Below are 26,628 nucleotides of genomic sequence, written 5' to 3' on the forward strand. Positions count from 1 at the left end.
ATTTAAAAACAAAAAACATGGTTTTAAAAACCCAGGCTCATTTACAATCAATATATTAAAATGAATAACGTAAATAAAGTATTGTCTTGCTTTGCTTTGATCTTTTCTCTTACTCGCGTTGCTGCGTGTCCCTGACCTGTGTGAACAATATCGAGAGGTCAGTAAAACTGAACTCATTTCATTATGATTTGAAATCAGTGTAAAGTGCTGTCGATTGACGTGTTGTCCTTTTCCCTTTTAAATATGCCAAATTATCATATGTGATCTCCTCAACTGACAAGGGAAAAACGTCAGAAACATACTAGATGCTTTAAACTGTTCACTGCGGTAGTGCAATGCAAAAATGAACATTTAGGATTCAATAATGATTTTTTAATAAATATTTGTGAATACTAGATGTTTTAAAGAGCAGGTCGATGCACACACATACAGATGTTACTACTTCAATGTGTTCCTTGTGCCGCCATTCATACCCCGGCGACGGCGGTACTTGAGCAGCATTTGACCGCTGGGTGTCACTTTAACCACAGATATTCAGCTTTGCCTTTTCACAATGCTAAACAGACTGTTCTGTAGGCGTAGCTTACTGTATGTGATGTGATGTATTCAATTAAAATATAATTTTAATTTAGTTTTTCTGGTAATAGACATGCTCTTACACTATACTATGCTGTAGAAAAGATACATGGTGAGGAGTAAAAAAGCAAATATAAGAATTACTTTATTAGCCTTCAGTGCCCGATTAAATTGCGTTGGGGTGAAAATAATGTTTTGATTTCTTTGACTATCATGGCAATGTTATTATCTCAAATCTTAAACGTGCGCATACACAGCAAATTCATTGGTGTTAAATTTCAAGTGTTGTAGTAATTCAGAGTAAAGTGTTAAAATTCTAGAGTTAGATAAAGGTAAAATAACCCTCTCGGCGTTAGAAGCTGATTTGCCTCCTTGTCATACAGAGTAACATGTATCTACCTTTGTAGAAAACCCTTGTATTTGAGAAACTAATCAGAGTGTCTGAAATCTCGCCACACCCTCATTCACCTGGCCCTTAAATTGGTCAATTAGTTTAGTCCACTAGACAGAGGGAATGACCACAAATAAGTGAATTCAGACACCTGCTGTTGAACACCTGCTGTTAACAAGCACAATCACTGAAGGAATAAGAAATTGAAGGAAGACATAAATCTACAGACACAGCCTCACACCAAACCAACTGAATTAAAACAGAGGATTAAACAACTCCATTAAATAATAGCATAAGCAGCTTCACTGATTACAGTTTGACTTCATTTCTGTAAGAATATTTGACAATGAACAGAGGTTTATATTTTTTATTAAAAATATTTCATTTGACCTCACCATCATAGAGATCAGAGGCTGCTTATTTGAGCTTTACTCTTGCGTCTTAGTGTAATTGTGACTGTTATAGCTGTGTTTCTTAAACTCATCAGCTATAGCAAGAAAGGTCAAGAGAAACTATACTGTTTATGCGTAATTGTAATAGATTTAATTTCAGGTGTTTATTAAGTTGATTCATAAAAATATGCAAATATAGTTGTATTAAAACTGCATGGGACAATACTACTGGCAGTCTGCTGCTCTTCATAGAAGGTTCAACAAACAATTAGGATGCAATTAATAATTAAAGTGTCATGCACTAAACATTCACGCTCAGACTTGCTCTTTATGAAACACAGGCATCAAGAATCAGGACATGAACCTCAACCGTGGTTGCTAAAAAAAAAGCTGCATAGTTGAAAAAGCCGCAATGCATGCTGGGTGCCAGCATAGTACAAAGCTCCCAGCATGCATTGCAGCATGAATAAATTATGCAGCTTTATGTTCTTACAATCTCTTTCTTTTCCTGTATTTTGTGTTGTTTTTGGCAGGGGATATTTCAGTTGAGTGTTTTTTTTACTTGATTTTTATTTTTTTTGTTTGTCACCATCATTGAGATTCAAAGACTAATTGTTGATGTCTGTGTGTTTTTGAGTTCTGCCATAGATCAAACATTCCCATTGTAAATATTGCTTTTATTTTATATTATTGGAGCTTCAGTGGTTTCATTTATGTATTTTATTTATTTCAGACACATAACTAATATGATATTGAATTTTAAAAACAAGCAGGACAGGATGGCTACGATATCATAAACAATCTCTTCAGACTGACACTTGAATTTTCTTTTGGCTTTCCATGCTATATGTTGAAATAGTGTAATTAACACTATCTATAGCAGCCAAAATATAAGACATTTATAGTAAGAAGTTGAAGAGCTTGACTAAAGCAGACTCTGTCCTCCATCATGGTGACTTCAAATGAACAACGGAAATTTCATTAAGAGCTTTTGTTCACATGACAGAAATCAAGTCAAAAATCAGTAATAGGTGAAGCTCCATGATAAGTTGTTGTTTAATGTGATGAGTTTTTTAAAGATCTTGAAAAATATATATTTTTTTATTGTATAATTTGTTTTATTTTTATTGATTATTATTTTATTTAGAGTTTTTTTTTTCTCAGTTGATTTCATCTTTGGTTTTAGCTTGTGTTTTTCTTTCCTTCAGTGATTCTGCTTGTTAACAGTTCACTGTTAAAAATTGTCCCGTTAAAAAACAGTAAAATACTGGCAGCTGCAGTTGCCAGCAATGTACTGTTATTTTACAGTATGTTGCTGTAAAAATACATGGACTACATTGATTTACACAATACTCAAGTAAACTCATTTTGCTCACTGAAAGCAACTGCCTCAACTTGGTCAACTGCTGAATGAGTTTATGAAGTAATGTGCTATATATGCTCAGAAGCATACTTATAATGATAACTTATTTTAGTTAATTAGAAAAGTTCGGTTTAACTCTAATGTCTTATTTTTCACAACAGCACACATACATGTAAATCTGGAATCACCAGAGAGATTCTGACTGCATCAGCAACTAAACAGCCGCTATCTTTAAATAGAGAAACATGCAGAATAACATCAGCAGTTCATTGTTCATCTTTAACTCATACACTGGCTCTACTCTCCTCCACAACGGTGACAGACAGGAGAAATTACTTTCAGGTTTTACAGTAAAATACTGTTTTTTCCTTGATTTAACGGTAATCTACTGGCAGCTGTGGTTGCCAGCAATCTACTGTTTTTTTACAGTCTATTTCCGTAGTGTAAATTAACAGTATATTACTGTTAAAATACATTTTTACACTGTGTTTTTACCTCTCACACCTTTAACCCTTTAAACCCCAGAGCATATACTTCAGTTTTTATTGAAGTGTCCACACTACTGAGTGTTCAAGAAACATGTAGCAAAGCTGAAGTAAATTCATTAATTAACTGACTAATTAAATGATAATTGAGGATTAACAATGAACAAATGAAGAAATACTAAAGGGAAAAAACAAGAACAGAACATACAAAACTTTAGTCACAGCTTTATAATGAAATAACCTGAAGAACAACAAATGATTAAATCATTTAAATGATCAGCGGATGATTAAACAACTCTACAAACATCATCACCAGCTACACTTATTACTTAATACATGTATTTTTGTATAACATCTACTAAAGTTCTTCTTGAGAAAAAGTGAAAGTTTTACGTCACCATCATGGAGAACAGTTTGCTTTAGTTGGGCTCTTAGCCCTGTCATTTTTAACATTTATATATCTTGGCTGCTGCAATTGTTAAGAACTTTGTTTGACAAGCTCCTTTGTTGTGGCAAGCCAGCTAAAAACCTAAATAAGATCTGGTGATGTTCATGTTGCTATTAAATGGCAGAGACTGTTCTCATTTAGTATAATAAAATTTACTGCTCCTATTCAATGTTAAATCTATTGTTTTACATTATATGTCTATATATGGCAATGATTTCTGGAAGTTTTTAAGAATATCTTGGACAATAACACTGCTTTATGGTGTAAATCGCACTCAAAGAGACATCAATAATCAGCATATGAACCTCAATAATGGTGACAACAAATTTAACAAAATTAACAGTTTAACTCACAAACAGGCAACTGAAAGTCTAAACATAAACAACAGCAGAATCAAACACAAATAAAGAAAACTGTGAGACCATTATACAACATTTATTTATACCGCAATGCATGCTGGGATTTTTGTACAGTGCCACTCTCAGCATGCATTGCAGCATGAAACATTTGAGATGTTACCATTGTTGAGATACAAGGTCAGATTCATGAGGTCTGAGTGTGTATTTGTCATAACTGAACTGTTTTTGTATGTTATTTCTTTACTGTTAAGTAATTACGGAGGTATCTTTTCTGTTTCCACTTCTCATTAATTAAATTAATACCTGCAACTAAGCATAAAATCTATTGCATGAGGCCCTTCATCCAGATTTATACCAAAACATTTATCAGAACTAATTTCAGACAAATAGATTTCTCTATTTATTGACTTCCCAACTTTATTGCTATAGTACAAACGTTTTGTAAACTCTGCATTGCAGCAGTTGGAAAGTCTTCTTAAATGAGTTCAAGGGTGAAGAGCCCAACTAAACCAGCCCCTCACTCCATTACGGTGACACAAAAAACACCTTAATTTCTGTTGGATCTCAATGAGAATAGTGTGGAAGTCCAAGTAGTCAGTAATAAGTGTGCCTGCTGTTGTTTGTGAGTTGTTTAATGATCCTCTGCTGAGACTGAAGCTGTTTTATTTTATTTGATTTTATTTAATGTTGTAACTCAAGTCACTGTTTGTATTTCTTGTTTATTTTCTTCAGTAATTGTGATTATTAACAGCAGGTGTTCATCAGTGTCTGAATTCACTCATTAGTGTTCATTAAAACTGTCAGGTGAACTATATTAGTTAACTAGTGTATGAAATAGTGAACAAGGGCACAAAGTGTGATTTCAAACACAGACTTCAAAACATCAAATCTGAACTCTGTTAGCTCACAGTTTTCTGCAGTTGGTTACTTTCTCGAAAACAAAAATGTTACCCAGAAAGCACTGTTTTTAACAGAATATTACTGTTTTAGGGAAAAAACATTATTATACCGTAGAATCTGACCGTTTTTTAACAGCAATTTTTTACAGTGTAGATACGTCATCACGAAACACCTAATGACTCGTTATCAAGACGACTCATTTGAAGCACTATGAGTCGACTCTTTTATAGATGAATCAACAGTTTTAAACACTGTACACTTACAGATTTAAGCCTTAGCTGGATATTTCACTTCACTTAGAGCTGTGTTACACTCTACATGGAAGGGCATTTTCAAAAACCCATAATATGGGCTCTTTAACAAAATAAATACACAATTTAAATAAAATGCGCAATAAAATAGAAACCAACAACAAGTGAAATAGAAGAAACTGTAGAACTGTTATGGTTATAAACTATATAAATACACACACATGTGAAGGTCCATCTATTAGTCCCATGACAGAGCTAACAGCATGGGTGAAGGTTAAATGCGTGTAAACCTTTTAGCACATGTGAAAAGAAATATTTTTGTTTGTTATAATTTATTTTAATTTGTTTCTAGCTCTGAATTTTAATCTGACTCCAATTCATAATCATTTTAGATTTAGATTCATCTAATTGAAGCTGATTACCTTATAGGTTGTGATTAGGTCTAATTTAGATTGATTAACCCAATAAATCCTTTTATTCAATTAATGTTTCATCGTTTACTCAAAGTCGCTTAGAGTCAGTATGCTGGCCAGTTTCATCTGCTCACGGACACATCTTCTCCAGTTCAGATTCTTAGCAGATAAGCTAATTTCCTTTAAGTAATAATAGGCCGCCCCATGCTTGCTCATACTTAAAGAAAGTTTGATTTAGCTCCTAGATTATATTATACCCCTAGATTATATCATCAGTGATTGTCAGAAATAAACAAGTCTCTAATGCTGTGCCCATGCTCCATCCATTGCGCCTGAATGGATGACTAATCCTGGTCGTAGACTGCGGAAACATTAGCCTAAACAGTCTACTAGATTTAAATGATTTCGGGAGATATTAGAGTTGAACAAGAATTTTACATTTATTTGTCAGAAAAAGATTTTCTATTGCAGTTCACATAATTAAACAAAATAAGCCAATCAAGATTGTACAACATCAATTACTCAAAGATACATTTAAGAGTTAAAGAGGAATACCTGACCATGTAGAAATACATTGCAGCATATAAGTCCTGATGCAGAGCTCAGAGACTCACAACCTGCAATGGAGTATCCTGTCTACAGGATCCCACGGACACTTCTGCACCCTTTGCCTAAATACTCAAATCATCATAAATTCAAGACAATAAAAGCTTCACCAAGACTCTTGCCTGGTCATGAGTTGATGCGAAGACCATTTTCCCTGGAGTGAAGCATCTGGCAAAGATCTTATCAAAGTCAAAATCCAAATTAACTGATATAAAGGAGATTGTAAAATATTACAGTGAAATTAAGACCACTTTACCAATCACACAGAGACATTTAAAATCACACCAAACATGAATATAAAGCCACAACATACACCATATTAAAAACTTAAACATTCGGTGTGGAATGTGAGTGAGCTGCTCTGGTGGAGAAGGTAAAGTCCAGGGCAAAGAGGGGGGCTCAGGATGCATGATCAAGACAACCTGAACAACTGGTTTTCTAGCTGATCTTCTTCTCAGATTACAAAGTTTTATGTCTTAGTGCCTGACCATTCTCACGGTCTTGTCTCGTGTGGAGTTCCATAACAGTTTGCAGATTTTAATAATATGGAGAGATTTAGCCATCCTTACACTATTATGTGCATATCTAATCTTAAACTGTAGTTCTCCTGTACACTGCAACGAGAACCTCAGTCAATAATATTTATGTAAAACTGAATTTTTGTTGCATCATATGATCATATTTGAAACTTTTCATAAAATCATCAAACAATGTGTACCTAAAAAGCATTTTGTAAGAATTTTAAAAAGTTCTGTCCTATTGTCACTAAGTTATTCTTACTTTTTTTTTCTACTGGATATGTGGTTTATATCTAGTATATATATATATTGATTTGTCTATTTGCTGGCTTGCTATCAGAAAACAAACACTAAGCTAGGGGATAGATTAATTAAATTCTACAATTACAAGTGATTTGTAATTTGTTCATTTATACCCCATTTTTGTTTAATAATGTTTTTCTATGCAGACTTTATGTATTGGTCTAATATTTGTATAAAGATAGTTTGCATTTGCATTTACTCATTTAGCATCTTTTATCCTGCGACAAACAACTAATGACAAAAGAAGAAACAGACTCAGTCTACCAAAAGTTCAGAGCTTGTGTTTTTAAATTCTAACAAACCTTAAGCCAAGTCCAACAAGTAAAGCCACACAGTATTGTTTTAAAGCTTATTTAATTATTATTTTTTTTTAAAATGCACTGTTCTATTCTAAAGTCAAGTTGTTAAGCTCATTAGGCCCTGTGGCTTTTGTATTTTTATTTGTATAATTTTTCACTTAAATTGCTGTTTCATAAAGACATCTATTGGAAAGAGTTGCCATATTTGATATAAAGCTTTTATGGCACAAATGTGTTATTTAATTTAAAGCTTACTTGTTTTTATTTATTATAAAGCCTAGCTTGATGTGCTTGATGTTTTTCTTTTGATTATTTTATTGTTGTGAAAAACTATTCACAAAGACAATTTGATTTATTAAATAATTAATCTCTTATGCATTCTTTCATGTTATGTGACAAAAGAATGAATGACTCGGATAAACTAAAAGATTAATTAATTCGCTCATGCGCACATTGTGTAGTGCGAGACAAGATCAGTTCATTTTTCGAGTCCTCTATCGGGTCTGAGGTGTTCGTTCACCACGTGAAAGACTAAAGCCTAGCCAATTATATGCATTTAGAGCCAGAAAAATAATTGATCCATTCACCTCTCAAGGCCTCGTTCTGAGTCGTTCATCACGTGAAAGAAAGAAGCCAATCGTATGCATTTAGAGCCGGAAAAAGAATTGATCCGTTCACCTCTCGAGTCCTCGGGTTTGAGTCATTCGTTCAAGTGACGACTCAAGAACCAGAAGACTCGAAAGGTGAACTAATTATCATGGCTCCTATCGGCTCAGACTGGGTACATTGGTTAAGATTATATGTGAATGTCAGTGTAATGTGAACGCACCACTGACATTTGAAGACATGAAGAGGTGAGCAGGTAAACATTGAATTATTATTTTTTTCATTCTTATAGTATTCTATTTATGACTTATTTGTTGTGTAATCAACCTTCTGGGCTAGTTGTAGATGTGTTTGGAAGCATTTTGTAACATTTTAATACAATTTTGGCAAATTGAACCGAATAAACAAAATGACTCGAAAAAAGATTTGTTCATCTCGATGAACGAGACTCAAAGATCCTAGTCAGTAAAATGATCCGAACTTCCCATCACTATTGAGTATGCGAAATTCTGTTGTACGCCACTGCAAAAAGGGGCGGGATTAAAAAAGATGATTAGACATGAATGGTTTCTCTCCAGTGTGGGTCCTCATGTGTCGATGAAGGTTTGATGAAAAGTTAAAACTCTTCCCACACTGAGTGCATGTGAATGGTTTCTCTCCAGTGTGGATTCTCATGTGTTTATAAAGGTCTGATGAGCAGTTACAACTTTTCCCACATTGAGTGCATTTGAATGGTTTCTCTCCAGTGTGGATTCTCATGTGTGTATGAAGGTTTGATGAGCAATTAAAACTCTTCTCACACTGAGTGCATGTGAATGGTTTCTCTCCAGTGTGAATCCTTATATGTTGATGAAGGTCTGATGAGCGGTTAAAACTTTTCCCACATTGAGTGCATTTGAATGGTTTCTTTCTAGTGTGGATCCTCATGTGTATATTAAGGTTTGATGATTGGCTGAAACTCTTCCCACACTGAGTGCATGTGAATGGTTTCTCTCCACTGTGGATTCTCATATGAATCTTAAGATTGTGTTTTCTTCCAAAACTCTTTCCACACTGAGTGCAGGTAAAACAATTCTTGTCTCTCCTTTTCAAAATATCATCAGTCTGTAAATTAGTTTTTTCCTCAATTTTGACATGATGTTCCTCCTCTTTACTCCCCTCATACTCTTCAATTAGGTCTGAAAAAAAAAAACACTAGTTGTTATCAAGTCTTAAAAACTCTCATCAAAAGCTGAAAAGTGAAAAGACACTGGAAACATTGGCTACACACACTGTAATTTTGATGCACATTAAATGTAAAATAAATCAGATCATATTGTGTTTGGTCCATTAACGTGTACACATTTAAGCAGATTCAATTCAATTAATCTTTATTTATCTAGTGCTTTTACAATGTAAATTGTTTCAAAGCCGCTTAACATAGAAGTTATAGTTTATGGGCAGTAGCGTCGCTACAAGTAGTGACGCTACTAGCTTATCTACATTTCTCAGTAGTGTGGTGGTAGTGTCACTAGTTTTTAAATTAAATAGCTTTTGTGTAGCGAAGCTATTATTTTAGTCAAGTAGCGTTCACACAAGCTACATTTACCGATCGCAGAACAATAAGTGACAGTACTGACATTCACGGAGCTGTGAGGCCGGTGTCTAGCCGATGAAAGTAAATCCATAATGAGGCGAGAAAGACAATTTCTTTTTTTTTCCTGTTTTACGGTGGTCAGGATTCTGTTTATCCAGAGTTAGAATGACCCAGAGTTAGATTGACCCAGGGTTAACAATTTTTTGCATATCATCAGCATGTTGAAATCCATTTCTTAATCAGCAAAAGTCATTTTTAGACTGGTTTGTTGGCCAGTTGAAGTCAGTGCAATGCTAAATGTTATTGTTCCACTATAATTTGTTTTTTTTCCCTCATGTCGTCCCACAGCAACATCATATAGTTTAGAATACTGTACAATGTTTTATAATAAATAATTATTTTAGTGTCCATTTCATTCAGCAGATTTCAAATTAGTGCATAGTGCATTAGTAAATAATTAAACCATTATGATAAATGGAGTTAAAATGCCCTTTTTGAATAAAAAGTGGAAAGTTTTATTGAGATGGATTGTTGGTGATTTTATGGGTTTTGGCCGGATTGGGTAGCAAAACATGAACAAAGGAAAATGAAGACTTGTTTAAAAAGATTTAGGACCTACAACACAATATTTCAGTAAATTTAGGACTTTTTAAAGCCTGAAATTTAGATTTTGGAATTTACGACATTTTAAGACCCAGCAGAAACCCTGTTAAGAATAGTCCTGGTAATTATTATAATAATTATGTACTTTTAACTCTAATACTATCTGTGAGAACTAGCAACAACTTCTAGAAACAACTTTAAACCCATAAAGTTGATCGAAAAAAGGGGAATTGTGATCAACGTGACATATGCAAATGGAAAGTACTAAGCCAACACCCTCATTGTAATAGCAGATATCTTCTATGGAAGGGGTGTCCAAACTTTTTGGGCCGAGGGCCAGATGCAAAAAAAAATGTTGTCCCGGGCCAAATTTTACATACATCACACCGACACGCATATATATATATTTATATATATATGGATGGATGGATGGATGTGTGCATGTATTTTATTAAGAAATTATTTTATTTTGGTCGTCCAACTGTGTTTCTAGAAAGACTTAAGTTTTTAAAAAACTTGAATCTTTGCTGGGCAAATTACAGTTGCAACACTCATCCTTTATAAATTCTCCTTCAGTGAAGGGTTTCCTGTGCTGTGTGATCAGCTGAGCTACCTCATAACTAGCCAAAATGCAAAAAATGCTTTTCTAACTTAGATGTTTTGTTGTCTTGTTTTAAGTCCAAATATCTAAAAAATCTTTAAAAAAAGTTGTCTTGTTTTGAGAAATAAAATGCTAATATTTTCCCTAATATGCAATTTTTTCCTTAAAACAAGCAAATTAATCTGCCAATGGGGTAAGCAAAATAATCTTATGTCAAAAGGAAAAACAAGATTATTTTGCTTACCCCATTGGCAGATTATTTTAGCTAGTTTTAAGGAAAAACTCACTTAATATTGGCATATTATTTCTCAAAACAAATTAGAAAATTCTCCTTTATTTAAGATTTTTTAGATATTTGGACTTGAAACAAGACAAAAAATATAAATAAAAAAAAACATTTTTTGCAGTGCAGTGTAGAATTTTCTTGCACTTTAATAGCACAAAAAACTGCAGTTGTTGAGCTGATAGGGCGCTGCTAATTGTTTTACTTTCTGATCTCATTCGGCACCAGTGTAAGAGCTGAAGGCCTGATGTTTTGTTTCATAATGTCTTTTAATATTATATTCCTTCATTACTGCAACTTATTCCTGGCAAATTAAACAGATACATTTCCCGCTGACCTCTGTGAAGAAAAATTCTTTGCCCCAACGTGACTGAAACTTCTTGCACTGACTGTTGATTTTCCTTTTTCTTGGTGCGCCATGGCTTGCCAAAATAGATTATCAATTATGTTTCCTTCAGTTTGGTTGGTTAGTTTTACTTCATAGCAAGAAGTAATGCCTAATTGAAGGCATGTAATAGCGACACCCGGTGGTTATTTATTGAATTACGTCTATTTTTGTATAGCGGGCCAGATTCTATTAATATTTATAAAAAGCCTCGCGGGCCGCCACAAAACTAATTGCTGGCCGCAGATGGCCCACGGGCCGTAGTTTGGACACCCCTGTTCTATGGGATTACTGTAAGTCAAATATCCTCAGCTCAGTTAAACTTTTTTATTTATTTATTGTTTTTATTTATTTTATATAGTGCCAGTGCTTAAGGACACTTTACAAACAGTAGGAGAACAAGAAAAGCAATAACCTTAAGAAGGTAAAGAAAATGGGAGACTAATAATACATAAAATGAATGACAAAAGACATGAGAAGAAGTAAAGAAAGAAACTCATTCCTGTCTTTCAATGAGTGCTTATGTGAATTAAGGAGAACTAGGCAGCACACATTTAGAACTGCAAGATGGATTTAATTTAGTATTCTTATTAAAATATATCTGAATGAGGATCAAATGACTGAGTTGGTCTTTGAGAATGAAAACCAACCTGTTTGTTCCTGCAGATCTTCCTGTTTGACTGTGAATGTTTCTTCAATCTTCACATCTTCACTCTCCTCTTTAATAAAGGCCATCTTTATAACAGTGTGGAGATCAGTCGCTTCAGCAGGAGTTTTTCTCTGTGTTTGGACACTTTATCCTGTTTTAAAATGAACAAAACAATAAAAATGTTCTGTTTAAAATTTATAAAACAATGAACAGAAACAAAATAACTTCCCTTCAGCACTTGCTTCAACAGTTTCTTTATATGAGAGTAATTAACAAAAAGAAATCAGGTAAGTCTGAGCAAGAAACTATAGCCAAAAATGAGCTGATGAAACCTAGTACTCCATTTCTTATATATAGTGATGTATACTTAGAATAGATTGACATCATGCTGTTTAATAAATTAAACCTTCACTAAAACTCTCATTACACACTTTACCGTTGCTACAACAAAAATAAATCAGGTAAAACGTTTCATTAAAACACGTATTACACACTTTTCTGTTACTTTATTCAAACAATAGCCCTCGATTACTGAGAATAAAATAGTACTATGTTGTATAAAGGGTTAAAATAATATTTCCAACACCAAGAACATAATTTAGCATCGTATAAACAATCCTAAAACTTTAGTACTTTAACTTTAAATCGGGTTATATCTGTAAAAGTTTTAAAGCAAACCTTTCTCCAGTTGAATCACCGCGCTGTAGCGGCGCCGCCTGATGACGTCACGTCACGCCAAAATAAAAGTCTTTTGTTTAGCTTTTTTGCCACTTTAGGCAAAGCAAACTTTATTTATAGAGCACAATTTTATACAACCGTGGTTGATCCAAAGTACTTTACAATAAAATAAACTACACAATAAAATAAAAAAAACTAGTATTTAAAATACAGGAAAATGTATGTTTAAAAGTAATACTAAAATACAAATAAAAAAATAACACGAATTTGTCACTCAAAGGAAAGAAGTAAAAATAAGTCTTTAAGTTAGATTTAAAAGCATCCAATGATGTAGCAATCCCGATGTTTAGAGGGAGACTGTTCCAGAGCCATAGAGGTAAAGTTGGTTTTATAATAGCACATTCTGACTTTCCCCTTAATAATATTATTTTTTTTATAAAAGTATTATTTGCAAACTCTAAAGAGTAAAATCATATTAGCAGCAAATGACTATCAAAGTACATTGTTCACAATCAAATAAACAGTGTCAATGTTGTTTTCAAGACACACTTGCATGCTCATTCCAATCTAATAGTCAAAGTAACATGGTAAACAATACTAGACTTCTAAACGAATGTGTGAATATAAAACCAACTTTACCTCTATCACAGAAAGCTCTATCACCTTTTGATTTGCAGCGAGACCGAGGGACAGACAAAAACTGGTCATCAACTGGTGATCTTAACGGTCTACAAGCTAAATAAAGTCTAATAAGTTCACTTCACTGACATAGGCTGGGGCAAAATTGTGCGCAGCTTTTAATTAAATCCATCTTGCAGCCCCGTAGTGTTGACTTAGTACTTTCCATTTGCATACGTCACGTTGATCACAATTCTCTTTTTTTCATCAACTTCTTTATGGGTTTAAACTTGTTTCTAGCAGTTGTTACTAGTTCTCAGAGATAATATCTGAGTTAGAAGTACATCAATATTATAATAACTAATTACCAGGGCTATTGTGTTTAACCAGGGTTTCCGCTGCGTCATAAAATGTCTTAAGATCCAAAATCAAGCACAAAATTTAAAATCTTTAGCTAGAAATATCTAAAATACATATAAAAAAATATTTATTTATTATTGTTATATATATATATATATATATATATATATATATATATATATATATAATTTATAATTTTTTTCATTTATTTTTTTAATGGGGCAAATAAAAATCTTTTCCATCTGGACCATTTAAAAAATTCTTTAGCTTTATCCCTTTATGGGTCTAAAACGTCATTCATAATGGTCTTAAAAATGTCATAAAAAGAAACCTGCTGAAACCCTGGTTTACAGTTTGTCAAATGATGTGGACTCCCCCAATATTAAATATGCTGAATGAAATGGACACTAAAATAATTGTTATTAAACATTGTACAGTATTCTAAGCTATACCCACCCAGCACGAGACGTCATTTCGACGTCGTTTTTTGGGCTAAATCAAGTCGGCCCGTCATAGACTTTATTTAGCCCAAATTTCGACGTCGAAAATTGGTCTGTATTTGGTCCGTCGGATTTGGTCTAAACATAGACCAAATATCGACGTGGTTGTTTTGCCCGTCGGATTTGGTCCAAACATAGACCAAATATCGACGTGGTTGTTTTGCCCGTTCGATTTGGTATAAACATAGACCAAATATCGACGTGGTCTTTGTTTTGTCCGTCGGATTTGGTCCAAATATAGACCAAATATCGACGTGGTTGTTTTGCCCCTCGGATTTGGTCCAAACATAGACCAATATCGACGTGGTTGTTTTGCCCGTCAGATTTGGTCCACATTTAGCCCAGTATCAGACTTGAACATATGGTTAAAAAGAATTACATAAGTTCCTTACAAAATGTTTTACATCTATTGCTTTTTTCCAGTCCAATGTAGAATGCAAAATATATTTATATAACAGTTTAGTGCCATTACATTTCAATAATGGCAAACAAATAACGACGTTACTGCTGTTAACTCCTTCTCTATTTTCCCTTCTGCTTCATGCACTGATGCATATACTTTTCATTTAAGTTGATTTATTAATAAGGCAAAAGATTGTAACAAATAATGTAAATTTAAATTTGAAGTATATCAACGTAAAAAAAATAGATTAAATAAAATAGGGTAGAAAAAAACAAAATCGTAATACACTTTATAATGCCATTTTCTTTTATGAATTAATCTATTTATCTTATTATTAATAAATCATAAATGTACTATAATCCTATTTGCTGTAACAATAGGCTAAACAGGATGCTCATCAATACATATTTTTACAAATAAATTAAAAGGTTAAATTATTTTACAAGTTATTAATTTCTACATCAATATAAAAACCAATACCTTCATTCCTTCTTACCTCGGGGGAGCTTTTTCATATTGCCCACTCACCAGACAACAACAATACAACATTTTTTTGTGATGTGTTTCATAGTTGAGAAAGCATATAGTGTATTTAAAAACAAAAAACATGGTTTTAAAAACCCAGGCTCATTTACAATCAATATATTAAAATGAATAACGTAAATAAAGTATTGTCTTGCTTTGCTTTGATCTTTTCTCTTACTCGCGTTGCTGCGTGTCCCTGACCTGTGTGAACAATATCGAGAGGTCAGTAAAACTGAACTCATTTCATTATGATTTGAAATCAGTGTAAAGTGCTGTCGATTGACTTGTTGTCCTTTTCCCTTTTAAATATGCCAAATTATCATATGTGATCTCCTCAACTGACAAGGGAAAAACGTCAAAAACATACTAGATGCTTTAAACTGTTCACTGCGGTAGTGCAATGCAAAATGGAAAATTTAGGATTCAATAATGAATTTTAAATAAATATTTAAATAATTTTAGTTTTAGAGTGCAGGTCGATGCACACACATAGGCATAGAGCGCTATGATAATGCTAAATGATCATATATATTTTCTACAACCAACAAGTAGAATAATATGCAAAGATTTGCTATTCAAAAATTTGTTCATAATATAAAAAATACTGATGTCCACATTGGCTCTAGTGCATTAAATAATAATTAATAATAACATTAAGATTTTTTTTTATCACAAAATATAGAAAATGGTATGTTGATATTTATTGAAGGTATCATTTCAATGTTTAAAATTCCAGCATTGTGAAAAACTAGTTACAATTATTGTAAATTTTATTATATCCATTAAAAACAATATGGGGGATTCTATATATGTTTGACATTAAAAGTAAATGTAAATTATATTAGAATTAAAGCTCTTTAAAACTGCAACTGTTTCCAGTATCTTATTTAGTTTTTATAATTCAGCTTTTGCCAATCATAAATGATTAAATGTTTTAATTTAGGGAATACAAAGATTTTTTTATATTGTTTGTAAACTTACAATATGGATGAATTTAGTCATGTGTAAAAATAACACTAAATCATAGCAAGAAACCCTCTTATGGGTAATTACTAGATTGTAACTGAATTGGCAGTAACAATTTACAATTTTACAATTTCTTTAGCCAAACATTCTACTTGCTATAAATGCTAAGATCACTTGACACTGAAATCAGGATTAAAATATTTTTTTAATTGTCCAATATGTGATTTTTATTAGCAGTATTATAGTTATATGCATATATATATTTTTTTTAAATAAAAAAAATGATTCTATATATTTTATATATTCTATTTATATTCTAATATCATACAAATAATATAAATAAATAAATAAATAATGAGGCTATTTATTATAAAATGAAATGTAATATTTATTATTTTTTAGAAATGAAGAAAATCATACTTTGATAATAATAATAATATGATAATAATAATATAAATAATTATGATTGTTATTATTATTTTTATATTATTATTAATAATAATAATAATAATAATAATAATAATAATAATAACAATAATAATATTGTTGTTGTTGTTGTATTTGTTATTATTAGGATTTTTTTAAGTCACTGCAGAAAGTTCTAACCGGCAGGCCCATTTCATATACAGTACAGATACTTAATAAATAACTTACTATAAATTAAAAGAATTAACGTATGCTTTTTGTTTTCACAAGCTTTGGAGATGTAACATAAATTCCGCTTTTTAATAAAAGGTCACCTATAGCTTTCGCCATGAGGCTGTGTTCAAAATGACATCAGTGTTTTTAAAGTGTACTGCAAAGGGAGCACAATTGTAAACATGAAGATCGTTAAAACTGAGTTGTAAAAATAGTTTGAAAGCAAATTACACCCAAGAAAGATGATCTTAATGCTTTTTTTATATTCAATAATTCCAACTTTGAATGTTAGAATGTTCTAAATGAATAGACCGTAGGGGGGATAAGTGGCAATAGAACACAGCCAGGAACTCTTCTGCGCGAGTCAGCGTGATGTGCGTGCGCGGGCTCATCATTTGAATTAAATAACGGACACAAGCAACGGGCGGAACGGTAATCAAAGGTAAGTAAGTTACGATATTCGACGTTTCACATGTTTTATTTGTCGTTTTACTTATAATTTATGTTGAATTGAACTTTAGATGTGTAACGTTTTACATTATAATAATTTTTAAATGAACACTTAACCACTTTATACGTTTTTATGTCGCCCTGTAGTGACGAGGTCATTGACAGCAGCTAATGAATAATAGCTGTTTTGGTTATTTATTTGGCGATTTCAGCAAAATTACTTAATTTTATGTCTTCATTGCTTTCTAACCTGTGTAAAAATATAAGATGATCTGTTAAATCGACTTGGAATGAGCATAAAATATTGCTCCGGCTATAACGTTAAAGGCTAACTTAACGTTATAAGAATTAAGCACTTCGCAAATAGCATTAATGGTGCTTATCATCGAGCTAACATTTTTTAACATGTAATAATCCTAACAAAGTGAATCGCTGTCGGTTCACGGTTTTGTTGCTCTGTTTGTAAATTTAGTGATGGTCTCCTCGCCAGAGAAGCTAGCAGCATTCAATGGGGAAGCTTTGCTATTTCGTAAGTTGTCTAACGTTACCCTATCGCTAGTCAAGTTAATTCTTTGTGGTTTCATTCTTTTCTGATTTCCTTTGTTCACAAACCATGCTTGTCTGTTTTTTTCTGATTGCTGTGCTATGTTCTGGTGTAAGTTTTTTTTCCTGTTTATTAAAAATAATTTTGTCTACATCCTTCTCTTTCGATTCACGTTAATGCAGTTTACTCATAAAAGTATCTTTAAAAATGTTTGTAAACGCATTCATTTTTTTTATTATATCATGAAGCTTTTTATAATTTCACAAGGAAATGCAATCCAAACAAGATCATTGGATTTCTCACAAAATACCATGCAAAAATATACTGAGAGAGGAGTCAAAATTTTGGCTAGTTTATGGTACAGATACTGTGGATTGGACATTTATATTAATGGAATTGTAATAGTAGATACCAGGTGAGATGTCATACTGATTAATATGTTATTTTTCTTATAACTTTTTTATGGCAGTTTCGCTGGAATCTCCAATTGAAAACATCATCGTGTGCGCTTAGACTTCTGTTCCAGTTCTGACTACACCACACTCTGCTTATGTGGATCACTGACTACTATGTTCTCTGAAGGTATTCATTCATTCATTTATTAATTCAGTCATTTATTCATTTTCTTTTCGGCTTAGTGCCTTTATTAATCTGGGGTCACCACAGCGGAATGAACCGCCAACTTATCCAGCACGTTTTTATGCAGCGGATGCCCTTCCAGCCTCAATCCATCTCTGGGAAACATCCACACTCATTCACTACGGACAGTTTTAGCCTACCCAATTTACTTGTACCGCATATCTTTGGACAGTGGGGGAAACCGGAGCACCTGGAGGAAACCCACGCAAACTCCACACAGAGACGCCAACTGACCCAGCCAAGGCTCGAACCAACGACCTTCTTGCTGTGAGGCGCCACTGCAGCGCAGAATCTGAAGGTATTACTGTAGTAAAACAACAGCACCCATGACGGTAACGCTTTCTTTTACAATCCGCAAAGTACCGCGTAAGTACAGTGAAATAACGGTGTGCTTTTCTGTACATATAGTGTACCTACGCAAACGTTAATTTTATGTACAGAAAAGTACACCGTTATTTCACTGTACTTACGCGGTAGATTTCATGCTGAATATCTGGTTGTTACCCCCTTATTACCCAAGCATTACAGTTTGTTCCCTTACCTACACATACCTATACGTTCATTATACTTATACAATACGTACAGAAAAGTACACGGTAATTTCACTGTACTTATGCGGTACTTTGCGGGTTGTAAAAGAAAGTTTTACCTACATTATAAACATTATATATATATATATATATATATATATATATATATATATATATATATATATATATATATATATATATATATATATATATAATCCAAAGTAATTGTCTTAAAACCATGCACATTTGAATTTTAATGAGAATGAGAATTAGATTTTTACTTGTCCTGCCAACTTTTTCTCTGGCCTACCAAAAAAATAGAAAAGATAATTTTAAGCCATTAATTAAGATAAGTTTTTAACCACATGTTTAAAATTGTGTATCAAAAGAAGACAAATGTATACTAGTTGTCCATATATTAACTTTTTTTATTCAGTAATATAACTTTTTTAACAATTTAGATTTTAATAAAGGTTGAAGGTTCCAGATTACCAGTTAACTATTCATAAATTGGGAGTCTTATTCAATTATACTTGAACCGTATTAGTAAAAAGAGTGTTACTGAACAGTACTTATATTATTTTTTACCTTTACAAATTGTCAGTAGTCAGCACATGCTCAATTAGGGAGATTGTTAGTTGTATAAATCAAAAGCATCATGTTTTTTAGCACTGTGGTATGAGCTTGGTGAAATGATCTTTAATTGGATATTAATAATCTGTTATTGCCTTATTAAAGTGAATGCTTGCAAAAAAAAAATTATCAGCAGAACTTTGGGTGTAATCAAGAGATTCTGGTGACTCATAAAATTAAGATGGAGAGCAGGAAATAAAAAATATGAATGTGAGACATAAAGGAAATCTGCATTTTTTTAATTGATACTATAATACAAAGGAGAATTAAGTTTTCTACTGAACTGAAATATATTTTCTGCCATTGACGTAACAACTGTAAGCTACTCGCATGAAAAAACTATAGTAAAAATATGTTTTTGAACCATACTACAGTTTATTGCTAATATATATATATATATATATATATATATATATATATATATATATATATATATATATATATATATATATATATATATATAATTTGTTTTTCACGCTAATAATGTTATCTTTCAGACATCATCATCCTCATCATGATCATCATTGGTATTATTAATATTATGATTAAATTAGGATTTTTTTCATTTCCTAATATATAATAAAAAATACATTTTATAATAAACAGCCTCATTCATTTATTTATATGATTAATATATGAATATAGAATACGTGTTAGCTTTTGTAAGTGATTTGATTTAGTATATGTCACATTCTCAATATTATTAGTAAAGGAAACATTGGATCTATATGTGGCATTAATATATATGTCAGTTAATATGGAAAGCGAGTGCATGTTTTTGGCAAAACTAATATTTTTAGTATTTTATTTTAAATGCGTGCTTGTAAAACAATATTATTTGCACAAATAAATGATGGGGTTCTTCTTTTAAAAAAGTAGTTTCTCCCCGTTTAAAACATATGGGCCTTTTACGCTATAACTAACGTGGTTCAAGAGATGGGTAAGCCACAGAGAATTTTGGGAAACATTCGTCACTACATAGTTCTTTCCCCAAACAATGCATCGTATGATAGTGTAGTGGTGAGTTGTTTGAGAAACGCAGCCCTGCTGGTGTGTTATGAATTGCATGTTTTAAATCAGTGGTTCCCAACCTGGGGTCCGCGCCCCCCTTGAGGTAGAAAAAGGCATAAAAGTGCTTCACTATTATAAAGGGCTTTGCAATTAATCGAAAATCCGATTTAGATTTCGGTTTCAAACGATTATAAAAAAGCATTAATCGAGATAAATGATTATTGCATCATATTTTGCCACGTTCCAGTTGTACACGTGTTGCTCTTAAAAGCGCGAAAGAGCTTATGTGTGTGTGCAGCACGATCACGCAGTCAGAAGCATGCGGCAGGTCAGCATTCACTCTCATTCACACACTGAGACGAGCAGAGGAGCGCAGACATCTAAAGTCATCTTAACGTGAGCGCTTTAATGGTCAAATAGGTGTCAAAACGCGGTGTTTAGTGATTATTTACATTAACCCTCATTTGTGTAATAAACAAACGAGTTGAGGATCAAAAGACGTGAAAGAGAAACCATTAAAGATACAGCGCGCTATAATCCTTCTGCCGGCTGTTTTTATTATTATTAAACAAACATAACAAGAAAACCCTCGCTGCTCTTGACTGAAGGACTGCTGTAGGTAAAGTGTTTTTGTTACAGTGAAGATGCTTAAAGCACAGTTTGTTTCATATTTTTATTCTATTGTATTTATTTCTCTTTCCTTTGCAGGGTGGAAAATAACTGTATGTATACAGTTGAAGTCAGAATTATTAGCCCTCTTGAATATTAGCAAACCTTTTCCTGCCCAATTTCTGTTTCATGGAAAGAATATTTTATTAACTTATTTCTGAACATAATAGTTTTGATATCTCATTTCTAATTACTGAGATTTCTTTTTGTCTTTGCTATAATGACAGCACATAATATTTTACTAGATATTTTTCAAAATACAAGCATTCAGATTAAAGTGCAGTTCAAAGGCTTAATTAGAGTAATAAGGCAAGTCATTATAACGGGAGTTTATTCTGCAGACAATCAAAAATATATATTGCTTAAGGGGGCTAATAATATTGACCTTAAATTGGTTTAAAAATATTTAAACCTTTCTTTATTCAAGCTAAAATAAAACAAATAGAAGAAAAATATTATAGGAAATACTGTTAAATTTCTTTGCTCTGTCAAACATAATTTGGGAAATATTTATAAAAAAAAAAAAATCTCAGGAGCGCTAATAATTTTGACTTTAACTGGCAAAGGTTTTGAATAATCGTGATTACAATTATGACCAAAATAATCGTGATTATAATTTTTTCCAAAATCGAGTAGCCCTACTATTATATATGTATTTTTAAGTACCAAAAAAAAAAAAATCTAAACACATACTTAAAATTCCAACATAATAGTGAAAATAATTAAAATAAATAACTTTAAATAATTATTTAAATTTTGCTCACTCGCGCAATCTGCTTGTCAACGTGTCGTAAAGGCAAAATCAAAACAAAAATGGCAGACGAACGTAAATGCAGTGATTCTTCAGAGGCGAAGAAAAAGATTAGACAGTATGACAAAGCCTACCTAGATTTTAGTTTTATTGAAGGCCAAGACAAGTTAAAACTGATTAATTAATATTTTCTATACATATTACTATATATTAATATTACACAAACACACACACACACACACACACACATATATATATATATATATACAGTACATATGTGTGTGCGTGCGTGTGTATTTATATGGTGGGGGGGCTCCAATGTTTGTATATGTTCATGGGGGGGGCCCCAAAGAAAAAGGTTGGGAACCACTGTTTTAAATGACTGAGACATTTATTGGCGGTGTAACCATTAAGCTTAAATAGGCTGAGCATATTTTTATTAATATTAAAACACATTCATAAAAACTAGCCACCCTTTGATTTTTTTTCGTTTCTGTATATTTTTATCAAACAAAAAATGCAATGAATTGTTTATTTTGGTTTTCATTTTATTAGAATAAATATAATTAGTAGGCGACACAACTTCTACACTGGCTCTTGCGTTTTTACATATCCTACAGAAAGACTTTTTTGGCTCAAAGACATATGCCTGTTAATTTAAGCGCTGTATTTTGACAGATTTCGCAAAGGCTTTAGCTATTCTACCTGTCAGCTGGTACCGTTTTGGGACTGTGTGGCGTCTGTATCAAGTGTCTGGATGACAGCGAGAGAGAACGAGATGAGATCAGACCCCAGATTCGATGCGTGGCCTCATGTCAAAGTTACTTTACTGCATTTTTAAAAAAAATATTGGCTCATCTAAATTAACTTTTCGTTCGATTAAAAGCCGAAATATTGCCAGACAGACAAAGCAACTTTCTGTTCAGTGATAACATACGCACACACACAGAATACACTCTTTTCGGCCTATTCATTATTGATTTTTTAACAATAAACGCATAATAAACAAGTGCAAAAAAGAAGAGCTGAACTTCGGAAAAAGTAATCACTGCGGATGCCGCAATGGTTGCTTTGTTTCTCTGCAGTTGGCTAGGCTTATTAATGGCGCTGCATTGCTTCATCACTCGTTTTAATAAATAAGATTATTTATTATTTAAAATTGTAAGATGATGGTCGCGTGATTTTTAAAATGAGAGTATGCATTGCGGATTTATGGCTATTGATCTTATCTACCGGCGACCCACCCAGAGTTAAACATCAAGTAGGTGCGTTAAAGGTGCATGTATAAATTAGTTGTGTTGCCCCCAGATTCTGCAAATAAATCATATGAATAAATAAATACTAGGCGATTTATTATAAAATGAAATTTAATATTTATTATATATTAGGAAATTAAAAAATAATAATTTAATAAAAATAATAATAATAATATTAATGATGACTATGATGATAATAACTATTATTTTTATTTTTGTGTATTAGAAATTAATTTTTTTATAATAATATTAATTATGATAACGGAGATTCTTCTTCTTGTTGTTATTATTATTATTATTATTATTACTATTAATAATAATAATAATAATAATAATAATAATAAGTAGGGTATTGTTTATTTATTTTTAGAAAAGTCTACTTTTACAATTTGACACTTGTAAACCAGAGCAGAAAGTTCTAACCGGCAGGCCCTGTCATACAGATTTAATAAATAACCTATATAAATCAAAAGAATTCACGTATGCTTTTTGTTTTCACAAGCTTTGGAGATGTAACATAAATTCCGCTTTTAAATAATAGGTCACCTATAGCTTTAACTTAAGGCTATGTTCAAAATGACATCAGTGTTTTTAAAGTGCACTGCAAAGGGAGCACAACTGTAAATATGAAGATCGCTAAAACTAAACTGTAAATATAGGTAAAAAGCAAATTACACCTAAGAGAGATGATCTTAATGCTTTTTTATTTTTAATCATTCAATGTTTAAATGTTATATTGTTCTAAATTAATAGGGCAGAGGGGGATAAGTAAAAACTTAAAATTATTTATGTCATTAATTACAAACTCTTCCGTCGTTCCAACCTTTAGAACACACATTTAAATATTTTAAAATATATGATATATATATAGCAATTAAATTATGAAAATTGTGAGATTAAAGCTAGTCCTATAGTCCAGAGATCCGGTCCCCGCGTCAGGTCAGGTGCGCCCGAAAATAAAACGTGGACACGGCGATGGAGGCGCACTCAACTCACAAGGGAGAAAAGTGGGTGACATGAGATGATCAGCTTAATTAATTACATGTTTTGGTCAACTAAATCTTTAAACACAACTCTCTTGAGCTCTAAAAGGAAGAAACGCAGAAGAAATTTGCTGTTAAATAAATTTTAGCAGAGACTCAACTGCCAGTCATTTTCACATTAGTTGTTCGGGAAGATGTAGCCTAATAAAATGTTTTAATAAAAATAAATAGTTCACTGCACAGTCCCACAGTAGGCTACACTATAAATAATATTTTAATTTATTCATTAATATTATTATTACTATGATTACAATTAAGCTAAAATTGACAACGCATAGCCCTTTGAATGTTTGCTTTCATTTTGACATTGCTAAAAAGCGCACTTTTACAGTTGTGTAGAGAAACATCCCATATGCAGCAGCAGTCTAGGTATAATAAATGCCTTTTGCATTTAAAGATAACCAGCCTGCGAAGTCAAGTTTGCAGTGTTATAAATGGAATAGGTATATAGTGTTTAAGTGCAATTACAGCGGATCAACCGAGAAACCTCTCACAATCTTTTAAAAATGTGTAATTAAGGCTATACTGCTATTTGCTTATGCAAAATTAAACAACATTAAATATATTACAGCATATCGAATTTGTTTTGACTTGTAGCTCATGGCCCTAAAATAAAAATAACCTGAAAACAAGTTATTAAAATTTAAATAACTAAAAATGTTAATTTATTATAAATTAATAAATAAAATGACGGGTAGGCCTAGTAACCTAATGGTTAATGATGGTTTACAAATGACAAGCAGACAATATCACGAAAAAAAAAAATACACTTACGATAGCCTAAGATAAATCTTTATTTTTACATTTAAAATGATGAATAAAGTTTTATAGCCTAAGTTGCCTGTTATCCGTGCCAAACTAATTTTCACGGTAATAACTGAATTTAGGCATATTTTTTAGGTATTTTTCTGGCTACACTAATGCCTTAAAATGTAACGAAGTAATTGTTTTGAATGACAGGGTAACATTTAGCTTTTCCCTAACACTGATGTTGGTTGGATAATAGGCTCCGCAAAGCGGGATGACTCGGTTAAGCTGATTTATATTTATTTACCGGTTATACGAATAGTCTGATCGTGGGTCAGCTTGCATGTGTGGGCATAATTTGACGTCTTTACCTAAAACTTTAAACATTCATATGCCTGCTATTTGAAATAAAATTTAAATAAATAAGGAGAAAAACATATGATTTAAAGCACTCGTTTGGCACTGAAGCCATGATCCGTCTGCATTAATAAGCGGTATCGTTGCATAACTTGCATTACCATCATTAATAAAATCAGTAATAGCGACAATGTGCATATTAATATTACTATTAAAACGTATAATACTGCCTTAGGTCAGTAACAAAGTAAAGTAATAATAAATGTGAATAAATAGCCTAAATGAAAGGAACAAAAGAGACCAAAATCAGCCACCAGGTCTAGTGCCCCCCTATGGATTAAAAATGCCCCCTCAGTTCTGATTCCTGGCGCCGGGCCTGGATGTGAGTCTAGTTACCTGCATGAAAAACAGGTAGTAATAGAAACTTTTTTTATTACGTGTTTGAGGCCATATTTGACTACAAAAGTGCAGTCAGTAGGCTACTTCAACTTTTACCAGAGTTGTTTTAAGCATCAGTATCACTTTTTCTTAAGTAGGATGTGTGTATTTTGCCATCTCTTTCCATTTCTTAAAAATAACTAATAATACAATAAAAAGTATGGTTAAATTAACTGAAATGTGTCCTTAAACAAAAACGTGTGTATCATGCAGTCAAAATAGCATTTATTATTTGAATGTCACGTTAATTTTCTTAAAATAACACATAAGGATGTGCATTATATCAACTAAAACAGAGTTTTTCTTTGTTATAGCAGGTGCAGCCAAACTGCGACACAACAGCCACCGAATTTACAGGGCCTTGAGAGATCACCTGTACGGTCTGGCGGTGGCAGGCGCAGAGCTGAAAACACTATCTGATGCTTTTGTTGTTGTTAATGTTAAATTGACCAATATGTTTTGTCATTACTTTTGTCTGCAAATATTAGGCTAATAAATAATATTTTTAAACAAAATGTTGAATTTCTGAATTATGTGAATTTTCTAAAACGTTATTAAAGGTATTTCTCACAACCAGATTTCGACTTAAAATTGACGTATTTTCGACGACATGAAAAAGACGTCTTTTCACCTTTCACTTTCCCACCTGTTTTCCACGTTGTTTGGACGTCTTACAATTACGTCTTTTCGACGACATGAAAAAGACGTCTTTTCACCTTTCACATTCCCACCTGTTTTCCACGTTGTTTGGACGTCTTACAATTACGTCTTTTCGACGACGTTAATAAGACGTAGTTTCGTCTTTCACTTTCCCACCTGTTTTCCACGTTGTTTGGACGTCTGACAATGTCGTCTTTTCGACGT

At 32.4% G+C, this 26,628-nt stretch overlaps 1 protein-coding gene and 1 long non-coding RNA gene across 3 annotated transcripts; one reads left to right on the plus strand and one right to left on the minus strand.

Annotated features, from left to right (window-relative positions):
* Positions 1–5,999: 5,999 nt before the first annotated feature.
* Positions 6,000–12,739, minus strand: LOC137490888 (uncharacterized). The gene is made up of 3 exons (XM_068219886.2): positions 12,686–12,739; positions 12,009–12,158; positions 6,000–9,088 (listed from the first exon to the last, which is right to left on the minus strand). The coding sequence occupies exons 2-3, from the start codon at positions 12,091–12,093 to the stop codon at positions 8,451–8,453; spliced, it is 723 nt and encodes a 240-aa protein (XP_068075987.1). The 5' UTR covers positions 12,094–12,158; positions 12,686–12,739; the 3' UTR covers positions 6,000–8,450.
* Positions 12,740–17,086: 4,347 nt separating this feature from the next.
* On the plus strand, positions 17,087–26,282 carry LOC103910488 (uncharacterized). 2 transcript variants are annotated; one of them, XR_012402341.1, is made up of 5 exons: positions 17,087–17,138; positions 17,619–17,675; positions 18,160–18,272; positions 18,397–18,627; positions 26,079–26,282. It is a non-coding gene; the product is annotated as an uncharacterized lncRNA (long non-coding RNA). The 2 variants fall into 2 exon arrangements; XR_011010934.2 differs by having other exon boundaries at positions 18,502–18,627; positions 26,079–26,275.
* Positions 26,283–26,628: the final 346 nt, after the last annotated feature.

Source organism: Danio rerio, chromosome 4, assembly GCF_049306965.1.
Source record: "Danio rerio strain Tuebingen ecotype United States chromosome 4, GRCz12tu, whole genome shotgun sequence".
Taxonomy (NCBI): Eukaryota; Metazoa; Chordata; class Actinopteri; order Cypriniformes; family Danionidae; genus Danio; species Danio rerio.

Coding starts and splice junctions, on each gene's coding strand:
- LOC137490888 (XM_068219886.2), bottom strand. CDS start 12,093: ATGGCCTTTATTAAAGAGGAGAGTGAAGATGTGAAGATTGAAGAAACA. Junction 9,089..12,008: donor AGATCTGCAGGAACAAACAG/GTTGGTTTTCAT, acceptor TTTTTTTTTCAG/ACCTAATTGAAGAGTATGAG.